The sequence below is a fragment of the Crotalus tigris genome, unplaced genomic scaffold (assembly GCF_016545835.1).
Source record: "Crotalus tigris isolate CLP2741 ecotype Arizona unplaced genomic scaffold, ASM1654583v1 scf7180000017940.1788314, whole genome shotgun sequence".
In the NCBI taxonomy this organism is placed as follows: domain Eukaryota; kingdom Metazoa; phylum Chordata; class Lepidosauria; order Squamata; family Viperidae; genus Crotalus; species Crotalus tigris.
The window spans coordinates 533,742-545,194 of NW_024096732.1; the positions used below are offsets into that span (position 1 = coordinate 533,742).

At 56.7% G+C, this 11,453-nt stretch overlaps 1 protein-coding gene across 3 annotated transcripts; it reads left to right on the forward strand.

Annotated features, from left to right (window-relative positions):
* The first annotated feature begins 7 nt into the window (after positions 1-7).
* LOC120308660 (dual specificity testis-specific protein kinase 1-like) lies at positions 8-11,313 on the forward strand. Of its 3 annotated transcripts, none has more exons than XM_039345034.1 (10): positions 8-361; positions 4,279-4,481; positions 7,460-7,593; positions 7,717-7,765; positions 8,589-8,738; positions 9,042-9,215; positions 9,325-9,408; positions 9,623-9,709; positions 10,067-10,163; positions 10,938-11,313. In XM_039345034.1, exons 2-10 carry the CDS (start codon positions 4,293-4,295, stop codon positions 11,123-11,125), a joined length of 1,152 nt encoding a protein of 383 aa, XP_039200968.1. In that variant the 5' UTR covers positions 8-361; positions 4,279-4,292; the 3' UTR covers positions 11,126-11,313. The 3 variants fall into 3 exon arrangements, with proteins under 3 accessions (XP_039200968.1, XP_039200966.1, XP_039200967.1); XM_039345032.1 differs by lacking the exon at positions 8-361 and adding an exon at positions 1,047-3,256; XM_039345033.1 differs by lacking the exon at positions 8-361 and adding an exon at positions 3,123-3,843.
* Positions 11,314-11,453: the final 140 nt, after the last annotated feature.

An 11,453-nucleotide genomic window follows, 5' to 3' on the forward strand; every position in this document is an offset into this window, starting at 1 on the left:
CAAAAGGGTCGAGGGGGGTCCGGCTGAGGAAGCCCCCCGCCCCGCCGCCTCCTCCCCACAGTCCCCCCCTCCCGGGCGAGCGGGTGGGCGCCCTCTGCACATGCTCCGCGGCCGGCCCTCAGGAGCGCTCCGGGGGCGCCCAGACCCGCCCCCGAGGCTCCGGGTCCCGGCCGTGCCTGAGGCGGAGGGGGAGGGCCTGCCGGGGTCCCCTGATGCGCGGCCGGGGGTCGCGGCGGCCTCCCTTCCCCGCCCGCCCGCTGGGTGGCGCCGGGCCAGGCCAGGCGGAGGCGGGAGCTGCGCGGAGGCGGCGCGGTCTCTGTGCGCCCCGCGGCTCGGCACGGAGGAGGAGGAGGAGGCGGCGGTGAGTGCGCGCCCGGCCGGCCCTGCCCGGTGCCTTCGGCCTGCGGGGGGGGGAGTGGGCGGCGGCGGCAGCGGAGGCCCCGGGCGAGCCAGCACCCCCCCGATCCCCTGGGCCGGGGTCTCCCGAGGCCGCCCCGAAGGGTCCCCGAAGGAGGCGGCCGCCTGGCTCCCAGGGGACTATCTGTCAGTCTCCCCCCGACCACCACCCACCCGCGGGGGTGACCCAAAGAGGAAAGAGGCTCCCCCGTGGAAACTCCCGGCTGCCTCGCATTGTGTCGGGCGAGGCCGATGCCCTCTGCCCGGCTTGCCTCCTTTGGCGCCCAGGGGCTACCTGTCGATCCCCCCCCCCGGCTCAGGTTGCTTTGCTTTGCCCGGCGGGAGCTCGGCGGGTCCTCCTGCTGTGGCCTCCGAGTGAAGCAGCTCTCCCCTTCGCCTGCCAGGTGGGAGCCCCACCTGAGCCCTGGGAGCCCCCAAATGCCAGGAGGGAGATCTGGCTCCCATCTTTTAATTCAGGCAACCCTGAGAGATTTTGGGGAGGGGGAGGGCCGGCTGTCCCCTCTCCTCCCCTCTTCCTCCTCCTCCCTGGGAAGGGAGAGGGCGAATTTTCCCCTTGCTGTGTTTTCTGGGAAGGAACATGCCACGTTGGTGCTCCTTCACAGCTATAATTACGCTCCATCTGACTTAACCAAAGTTCTCGGTTAAACCCGCTTTTCCCCCCCAAAAGCCTCCAGATGAGCTGTCTTCTGTAGTTTTTGCTCTTAGCTTGTATTTATGAGAAATCCAGCAGCTCAACATCCTTTGACCCAGATCTTTGCCTGGTGAGTACCAACCCCGGTGGGGCTGGGTGCGTGACTTGTCAGGTGGAGGCAGGATTTGTGTTGCCAAGTCTTGTTCTGCTGGCCCAGCGCTTAGCTGGTGTGGATTGAGAAGGAAAACCTTGCAGTGCCTGGGGATTAGTGGCAGGAATGCAGATTTCCCTGGGTGCAGCGAGGTGGGGGACGCTGGTGGTCCTGGAGGTCTGCCCGTTCCAGAGTTCATGGGCCTGTCTTGTGCTTCGGAGTCAAGAGACTGGATCTGGGAATGTGGTGTCCTACGCAGAGAATATGGAGACTGGAATTCAGGGAAGAAATGCAACTGAAAGTCTCTGGATTCAGCAAAACTGGTATAAATATTTGGAGCCAGACTTTTGCCAGGGAATACGGCTTGACTCAAATGCTTTGGCCACCTAATGAGACGGAAGGACTCACTGGAGAAGGGCCTGATGCTGAGAAAGAGCAATAGAAGAAGGGGATGACAGGGAAGGAGGTGGCTGGATGGAGTCACTGAAGCAGCAGGCGTGAACTTAAATGGACTCCAGAAGATGGTAGAGGACAGGAAGACCTGGAGGAACGTTGTCCATGGGGTCGCGATGGGTCGGACACAACTTCGCAATTAACAACAACGGCTTGACTCATTTATGCGAGTTGCCTGCAACTGGGCTATCCCTTTAGTTGAATGCTTTCCTGCCATACTTGGTCCTTCTCTCTGAGGCAGAGTCCCCTGGGATCATGGCTTCTGTATGGCTGGACACCCTTGCCTTCTCCTTGGAGGGCTAGACTTGATAGCCTCTGAGCTCCCTTCCTGACCTCCGATCCAGAGCAGGAGTCAACCTGGGCAGGAACGGCCCCTGTTTCCTAGCAACTGGCCACCAGCTCCTCTATGGATTCCAGAAAGCCTTGGAACAAAAGGCTCTTGAAACTACTCCCCCCTCCCCAATCCTACCAGCCGAGCTTTCCAGTAGCTCTGGAGAACAGACCAGGCCTGTCCCTGCCAGGAATGCCCCGTCAGCTATTTCTGCCTAATGGAACTGGCATTGATCTATCACTGCTGGGCTCTGGGTATCTGCACCACCTCTGCTTTCGCTCTCAATGAAATCCGCAGTGGAAGGGGGGGGGATAGTGTGAGAAGCCCACACAGCCTCTCTGGCAAGGAGTATCTGGAGACACTCTGCACACCTGCTCTCTATAATTCAAGGAAAGAAAATTCAATAAAGGGGAATATTTGTAGCTCACAGTTGAACGGAGACTCCTTGCTGCTCTCTGAGCTCGGCTGTTCTCTGGAAGATGTTTCACGGCCCAAAGTAGCTAACATCATCAGGCTGGTGGGGCTTGCTGCAAATGCTCCTTCTAGCACTGGTGATGTTACCTAGTTGACTAATGAAATGTCTGCAAGAAAACAACAAAGTGCAGAGAGTATTAAGGACCCCTCAAAGAAAATTCAGTGTAGTCTGTATCCATTCCTTGCCTCACCTCCATCAGCCTGGGCCTCAGGACCTCCGTCCTGCCACTGAGCCGTGGCTGTTGTTGTGTCCTTTCCGTGGCAGGCCTCAGGAGTCGAGTGTCCTATGGCTCCCGCAGTCATAGCCTTGCAGTGGGTCAGATTCTTGGGTCCAGCAAGACCATCTGCTTTAGATTGAAGCTGCAATTCTGGCAAATAATAGCAACAGCTGCATCCTTGTTTACTTTTAATTTATTTTTGTCTTTTCTGATTTTCAAAGTGAGACTGCTATTTTTCTGCGCACCAGCCTGTTCTGTACCTGATTTGTTTTTCCAAATGCCACAAGGTTCAGTCCAAGTTCTTTAAAAACAAAACATCCACCAATTAGTGGTACCCCAAATTAAGCCGAAGGCAGTCAGTGGCCTGGAATCTCAAAAAGAGAACTTAACAGAAATTATGCTGGAGTTATCGGTTTGAGACGGAGGCTCACATGTCCATGAACAGAAACTGCGGCTTCTCAGTATGCAAAGTGTTTCTCCCGAGCAGCTGAATGTTGTGCCCGGTATCAGATTACAGGTTTGGAAGGAGAGAATTGTGCCTGCCCTCTGCAAAAATGAACTCAGCCTTCCATCCTTCCGGGGTAGGTAAAATGAGGACCCAGATTGTTGGGGGCAATGTAAATATATATATACATTGCTTACTGGTGTACACCGCTTAGAGAGTGCTTGCACTTAAAGCGGTATATAAGTCTCATAAATAAATAAATGAACTCATTGCAGATAAACGTTTTGTGGGGCTCAAAAGGAATGGAGCGGGGGAGACGGTCAGTGCTAGAATGTGTAAAGTGGGAAGCAGAGGCACGTGAGAGCAGATCTGGCTCTTTCTTTGAGCTCTCTGGGTGCCACAAGTGCATTCCTGCTGTGTTGTTGTGTACAGCCTGGGAAACTGGAGGCTGCAGCCTCCCTCCTCAACAGGCCTGTTTTTGTCGGAGGGACAATGGCCCCATTTTGCTAGCAGTCTGTGTCTTAAAAGAAGAGGCCAGAACTGCCGTGTAGTAAAACCAGTCTCCAGAAAGCGCTTCCTCCTCCTGTCTGGGTCTCTGCAACAGAGGCTGCCTCCTCTCAGAGGCTGGCCACCCCGCCTGGTGCCAGGGGAGTCAGTCGGCGGCTCCGCCTCGGATGCCAGGAGGGAGGGAGGGCCTGCTGCAGATGTTGCCCTGCACAGAAGGTCCGTGGAGGGGCTGCCCCAGAGGGCAAGGGACTGAACGTGGGGAAGGCCCAGAATGCGAGGCACGAACCCGGGGCTGTTCGGGGGTCCTGCGACCCCCACACCCGTGGCTTTAGCATCTGGGCGGCTCAGGCAGAGCAGAGAGGGGGAAAGAACAGGCCTAAGCAGCCAAGCGTGGCCCTTCGTGTGAGCTTCTTCCTGGCGAGAGAGTCCCAAAGGAGTCTTGAGCAGCCTCTTCAATACCAGGGCAGCTCTGGCTTGATCTGAGGGCATCTCTGCTTTGGGCAGAGAGAAGCTAGAGAGCCCTTGAGCTGGAAAACCACTCAGCCCTGGTTCCTCCCAGCGGTGCCTCTTCTGGCTAGCTGTGAAATGGAGACGGGCGCTCAGCCTCGGAAGGGGCTGAGACAGGAAACTCTCCTTCCTTTCTCTTTGCAGTGCCTGCCTTTGCAATGTACAAGGTGGGTCCGGTGCCTCCGGATTTGTCTGGCTCAACTCCGTGCTGCGAGGAGACCCCTGACGCTTATTGCCCAGAGGATGACCGGTGGCAGAGGCTGCGCACAGCTGTCCGGAAGCTGGAATTCTGGGAAAACTTTGAGGCGGAGCTGATAGGCAGCGGCTTCTTTTCCAAAGTCTTCAAGGTACGGCATCACCCAGGCATGCTGAGCTAGCCCACCCCCCAGGCTGCCTTGCGTGCCCATTGCCCTGTAGTTCCTCTCAGGGGAGGTGGGGGGATTGGGAGCGGAAGCTGCAGCAGGTCTACAGGGAGGCAGGTTTGAAGGGGGGGGGGCAAAGCCAATCTGAGCAGATTACATCTCTTAAGCCTGCTTCTCGGTATTCAGAGGACTCTTTCAGGCCTCAACATTTACACTCAATGGCTAGTTGATTCCTTGCGTAGGGACAATCAGGAGAGCCCAGGAGAGTGTGCAGAGAGCATCGTCTCCACATCAGGCAAAAGGGACAGGGAAGAACCAGAGAAGTCCAGCTGATGCCCCTTGTTTTGAGCAAAAGGTCACTATTTCCAGTTCTGTTTCAAGACGGAGACAAGAGCACTTGGTGCCAGGACATACCTTGGGTTCAGGGGGAGAGAAAGCAGTTGCTTTTTTTCAGGCAGAAAACATAAGAGGCAGGAGTCCCCAGGGTGACTGGACTTGGCCCAAGATGTCTCCTGCCAGGGGTGGCCGGACTCTTGGGCAAAATCAAGAGCTGGTGTTTCTCAAAAGGGAGATTAGACTTTAAACGACACCCGTTCTGCTTGCACTAAGAACGCTGCTGCTCCTGGTTCGCTTCCTTCCGAGGGTGCTTATCCCCTGTCACCTTCCCCCACTAATCCTCACCTCTGCCTCTTGGTGCCTGTTCACTTGCAAGCTAGCCACAATCCTTATTTTCCAAGACCTTTCTGGATGGTGCTTCATTTCCCTAACTCACCGTCGGTAGGATTCCTGCAGAAGGACAAAACCTTTAATAGCCAAGAAGGTTTGCTGCAGTTTGACAGGATGACCTTCTGGAGCTTTCTAGAAGTGAGGGACAGTTGCGTCAGGACCGAGCCAGGATCTGCCACCGCTGGGCAGCACCTTTCTCTCCTTATCTGGAGGCTGAGGCACCTGGTGCCAGGTTGGGGCACAACAAAGGCAGGTCCGAGTTCAAGGATCCTTCCTGTTGCAAAGCCCTTGGCAGCTCCCCTGAGGCTGACCCTCCCCCCCCCCAGGGCAGCTCTTACATCCCAGACACAAGAGAGGCTGCCTGTTGGATCACTGGTGGGGCTGGATTCTCGGGCAGAATCATAGGCAGCAAATGAAGGCGCCAGCTTTCCAAAGCCAACAAAACTGAGGCGGTTTCTTTTTAAAGCTTGGGGAATGCTGGCCTGGCGGGCCTGTCCTAGCCCCGTCTGGCCATCCGTTTCAGGCCCCCTCCTTCCTTCTCGGGCAAAGTGGGCACAATGATTGCGCACGCTTTTCGTGGCTCACTGGGCGCCTGGTTGTGCCCATCATTAACCTTTCCCTTCGTGAGTCTGAATGCCAGCTTGACTGGAATGCTTGATGGTTCAAGCAGGGTAGCGGTGCCCGCTGCCGCCTTGAGTAGGAAAAGGAAGGCAGAGAATTAATGAGCAGCTTAAAAGCATTTTCATTGGAAAACAATAAAAGACAGGCTGCTGTAACCCAGTGGTGGCTCGCTTCGCTTTGCTGCTGGCCAAGGCTCCTTCCTCATTCGCCCTCCCCGGGAAATGGCCTGGTGGGTGTTTTATGGAGCTGAAGAGGCTGGGCTGCCAACATCAATCTTGCTCCTAAGCAGGGGGGGGGGCGGGTTAGCGACCCACACAGGGCAGCTGGGGAGGATAGAGAGCCTCCAACTACTGAGAAGAAGCTAAATGAGGCTGACGGTCAATTAGAAGACTTTACAAGAAAGAAACCTTTACAACATCCCTCTGAATCCCTTTAAAAGGTTGCATGTGATTACAGCTTCAGTAAAAGGATCTCTTCCCCCGCTCCTCCTCCAGATTACTCATAGCTTAATAAAATACTCCTGCTGCGGGTTTCGTTAGGAAAAATATCTTCAACATTTTTGTTCCGTGTCCCTGGAACATCCCAGATCCGTACTTAGCATGATTCCCACGCGTGGTTGCATTGAGCCTTCTCCAATGCAAATGTGTTGGACTTCAGCCCTCATCATTTCCATACAGGCTGGGAATAATGGGAATTTGGATCCACCCACATGGAAGACAGTTGGCTCAGGATGACAAATAAGTGAGCTTGCCTGAATGGGAAGAGCCGGGGCTTTGCTTAGCCTGGGTGATAAGAAAGCAGACAGATAAGATAACAGACAGGGCAGTTGTGCTGTTACCTGTGTCCTTTTTCTGGGAGTTGGTTTACTGTCTATCTTTGGGGTCCAGGGCTTCTGCGTTGGGGGGGGTTCTGCGTTTTAATCCTTGCAAGCTGCCCAGACACCCTTGTCTGAGATGGGCTGCGAAATAAGTCATACAAGTGAATCTCAGTCCTTCTGCCTCTGTCTTCTGTCCTCCAATTTCCAGCTGCGAATGCAGTTTCTCCAAGACCCCCCCCCCTTTCAAGCAGAGTGTAGATAACCTGAGGAATTCCTGGCCCCAGGAAGAGGCAGGAGCCGCCGTAAATTCCAAGCGGCTTAGAGGCACCTGCGGGCAGGACGATGAGGCTATTAACAGTGGCTGATGCAGCTGTTAATCCGTGGAGCCAACAGCAGCTGAAGATTTGCCCTGGTATCCATCTGCTCCTTAATTATTGGAGCCGGGAGCCACGGGCAGCCCATCTGGCCTCCTTCTTTCTGGAAGCACCCGGAAGAAGGAAGCGCCAGGAGATCTCTTGGGAAGAGCAGGAGGTTGTTTTTTTCCCCTTCTGTTTTTTTTAACGGATCTTCCTTCATGCTCTGGGCCGCATCCTTCCCGAGCCAACGTCCCCTCCGTTTCGGTGTCATGTTTGGGCAGATCTTCCAGAGACAGCCCTGAACCTGTTAGAGGCAGCCGTGCCGAGAGGAATACCTGGGTGGGCGTCCCCAAAGATGGACGCAGCCGGCTTCGGATCTGTCCTTCCTGCTGGGCCGGAGGTCACCTGCTCTCACGCCATCCCTCTCCCTGGGCTTCTGGCAGGTCACTCCGCGTCCTGGGGGGAAGGCCACGCTGGTCAAGATGGTGGTCAAGATTTACAAGAACGATGCTGACCAGGAGGGGATTGTGCGCGAGATCAGCTTACTGCAGAAGCTCTCCCACCCCAACATTGTCAGGTTGGTCTCTGAGTAGATCCCCTGGGGGCCACGTGGCAGTGGGTTCTTTCAGCTTTCTTGACCCTTTTCAGGCTGATCTAACTTCGCATCTCGGCAATCACCCGATTTTTCCTTTTTTGTAAGGTACCTCGGGATCTGTGTGAAGGATGACAAGCTGTACCCCATTCTGGAGGTAAGGAGGGGGGATCTTCCCCCGCCCAAACAGCAGCTGCCATCCAGGCTAGGCTGCCTTTTAAAGGGAGGATCCCTTGATCTCGGTGCCGGACAGGAAGCAGAGATTTTCAGTGGTGGGAACGGCTCTCGGGAACGTCTTCCCGTGGGAAATTGGTCCGCCGTCTGGAGAAAGCGTAGCTGAGCTTCTCTGGGGGCTTCTGGACCCTGGCATCCCATATTGCGTTTAGACTTTTATCCCTTTTATTTTCGTGTCGTGTTATTTTGTGGCATTCTTGTGTGTCTCCAAGAATCTTGCGATCGCAGCAACACACTCATTTGATAAATAAGTGTCATCTATCCATCTGGCTTGCAATTGGCCTCATGCCCCCAAAAGTGGGGAATCGGGGCTGATATAGCTCCATCTCGACCATCCCACTTTGGGTTTTAGGACTGGGATTGTAAAAAAATGAGTCTGCATCTCACTGTTAAAAAAAGAAAAGGGAACTCCCAGTGTGGTAAATTCTGCTCTGAGAAATATAGAAGCTCGGGGCAGGATGTTCTAGTTTGCCCCTGGAGGTTCCTTTCATTGTCTTCCACTTGGGGGAGCATGCAGCTCAGCCGGGCCTTCCCCAAAGGGGCGTTTGCCAGGCGAGCTGGGCTACAACTCCCATCCTCCTCAGCCGAGGCCAGCTTGGTTGATGATGGCGGGGATGATGGGCCTGCGGGGCTGGGAAGGCTGCCTTGACTCACAAGCGCTGCGTGAAAGGCAGAATAACGTCTACCCCGGCCACGGAGGGAAGCGACTCAAAAGAGTTCCCTCTTCCCTTCGGGGCCCCCCTCAGTTTGTGAACGGGGGATGCCTAGAAGAGCTGCTGGCCTGCAAAGACGTCTCCCTGGGCTGGAAGGAGAAAGTGGACTTGGCCTCGGACATCACCCGCGGGATGGCCTACCTCCACTCCAGGAACATCTATCATCGCGACCTCAACTCCAAGGTGGGCTTTCAGTTCAGCTCCCTTTCCAAAAGAATCAGCAGAACCGCGGGGGGGGGGGCTGCCCAGGGGTCTCCGAGGAAGTAAGTAGGAGACACCCCGGAAGGAGAGGCCTGCTGCTGCCTCCCTGCTCAGCGGCGGTCTGCCGAGTCCCCGGAATGGACGAGCCCTTTGGCTTAGCCTAGTGAGGCTTCCTGAAAGTCCTACCGAAGGCTGTCCTGGGGTGAGCACAGCCCGGTGCTCCCCCCCTTCAGAACTCCCAGGGGGCTTGGACGGAGATTGAAGGGGCCTCCGTCTGTTTCCCAGAACTGCCTCATCCGAGTGACCCAGCGAGGGCGGGAGGCGGTGGTGACCGACTTCGGGCTGGCCAAGGAGGTGGCAGAGTTCTCGGCCAAGGATCCGGAGAGGAAGCTCTCGCTGGTGGGCTCAGCCTTCTGGATGGCTCCCGAAATGCTGCGGGGAGAACCTTACGACCAGAAGGTGCCTGCCTGCGTGCTGGCTGGGCCTGGGGGTGCCCCGGGGAGAGGAAGAGCAGGGCACTTGGGGGACTGACGAAGGCCCCCTGGCTGAGCCTGGCTCCCTCCGGCAGGTGGACGTCTTCTCCTTCGGCATCGTCCTCTGTGAAATTCTGGGCAGGATTCCCGCCGACCCCGAGGTGCTACCACGGACCCAGGTGACTCCCGGGACCCCCTCCTCTCCCCTGAGAGTGGTTAGGATGGCCCTTCCCGCTCTTGAGTTGGAAAGCATTTGCCCTTCCTGGGAGCTTTCCCGAGCGCCCCCCCCCCACCCTTTGCTTCCTTCGACTCTGGGAAGATAGTTTAGGGGGGAAGCCGATTGGGGGAGGGGTAAGAGGGAGGCCCTCTTGACACCCGCGTTCTCCCCTCCAGGATTACGGACTGGATGTGGCTGCCTTCCACAGCATGATCCGAGAGTGTCCCAGGCGAGTTTTAGATTTGGCTGCCAGCTGTTGCAGGGTGAGGATTTCCTTCAAAAGAGGCTCTTGCGATGCGACCTGCCCCCCCCCCCTTAGCCGAAGCAGCTCTGAAGCATTTGCAGGTTGCAGAGACAGCAGTTGAGCAGGCCTGGGTGAGAGTGCTGGGTAGTAGAGCTTCTCTGTTCAGGACCATCTACCTTAGAGTTCTAGACCCAGGAAGAGACACCACGAAGGGGCCTCTGGCTGCAGAGCAGGTGGAAAAAGCACGTCGCCATCTGTAATGAAAAGGGAGTTTGCCATTTCCCACAGTGGGGTGCCTTCGGCAGGGCTTGAGGGTGCGAGCTGCCCTTTGGCACACCACTCCGTTCTTTTCTTGTCCCCCCTTCCCCCTCCCCAGATGGAAGCCTTCAAACGCCCCTCCTTCTCTGAGATCCTGGAGGAACTGGAGGACACGGCGGAACGGCTGGAGTTCCTGAAGGAGCAGCAGCCCTCAGGTTGACCCACCTGGCGGGACGTGGACTGAGTCAGGCTGTATATCTCAGCAGAGAAGGTTCTGTGGGAGGAGGAGGGGATCAGGCCCTTTGGGGCAGATCAGAGGCCTGTGGATTGGAAGATGGAGCGTCCTCCCTCCCTCCCCAGCCCTGCCGCCTCGTTGCTAGAGGCCCACTTCTTGTGGACCAAGCAATATTGTTGCAAGAAAACAAATCCCGCCCCCCATTTAGATGGCTCTGGCCAATGAGCCAAGCTGCACGCCTGCCATAGCCACCCAGCCAAGTCCATCGGGGGCCGAGCGGCCTTCAGTCCTCCTCCAGATCCTGCCCCAGGCTGCCCAGGGAAGGGGTGGAGTTGCTGGCAAACAAGCGGCCCTCTTCCTGGAAAGGGGGTTGAAGGCCCACAGAGGGAGATGAGCCTGGCTCTCTGGGCGCACCTGAGGTGGGAGGACCCCTGCAGAAGGGGAGGGGGGTCCCCTGGGCGTCTGAGCCGCTTGGGGGCGCTGTCTTCCAGCCAAGTTTTCTGGGCTTCCTCAACGATGTGGGAGGCAGATCCTGAGCAGAGGCCAATGAGCAGAAAGCGGGGCTGCCCTGCGGCCTGGCTGGGCTCTCCTGTACCAGGTATCAGCCTCATGACCGCCACTCACTGGGCAGCCCCTGTCCCAGAACAGCAGCCCAGCGGCACCCCGAGTTTTGAAGCCGCCCAAGTTCCCCTTGGTCCACAAGAAGGCTTGGTGAACACCCCCCTCTCTCTTCCCTCCCCACTTCTCTTCCCAGGGACCCCAGCTGGGCTGAGTCATTGCGGTTCTGCCACGGGGAGCAGGAGGTGGGGGGACAGGGGGTCCCCAGGAAGACACAGGTGGGAAAAGGCTTGGGTAGCTGGTCCCACAGGGAAGGGTTTGAGAGGACTTCCAAACCCAAGGAACAGAGAGACCCTGAACCCATTCCAAACTGCAAGCACTTGAGTCCATCCTTGTGAACCCCCCAAGGCCGTGTGCATCCCATAATAGCCTTCCGAAAGGTCCTGGGGCTGGTGGCCGGCCTTCCGAAGCTGAGGACAGCGCTGCATCCTCTCCAGATCAAGGCTGAAAATGGATCTCTCTTTGTAAATCAATAAATAGCCTGTGAGCTTTTCCCAGAAACTTCTTAAAAAGTGACAGCCCCCCCCCCTCTCTCTGTGTGTGTGTGTGTGTGTGTGTAAGTGTCTCTGGGAGCCCAGAGTGGGTGTGCTGGTAGACCTGCGCTGGCCACGTGGTGGTGCCCTTTCACCAGCTGTGCTGCATTTGGCCCAGC

What these genes read in the sequence shown, in the direction of transcription:
- LOC120308660 (XM_039345032.1), top strand. Translation starts at nt 3,139, where the DNA reads ATGCAAAGTGTTTCTCCCGAGCAGCTGAATGTTGTGCCCGGTATCAGA. An exon ending in TCTTTTCCAAAGTCTTCAAG is followed by an intron (nt 4,482 to 7,459) that starts GTACGGCATCAC and finishes GGCTTCTGGCAG; the next exon opens with GTCACTCCGCGTCCTGGGGG. An exon ending in GAGAACCTTACGACCAGAAG is followed by an intron (nt 9,216 to 9,324) that starts GTGCCTGCCTGC and finishes TCCCTCCGGCAG; the next exon opens with GTGGACGTCTTCTCCTTCGG.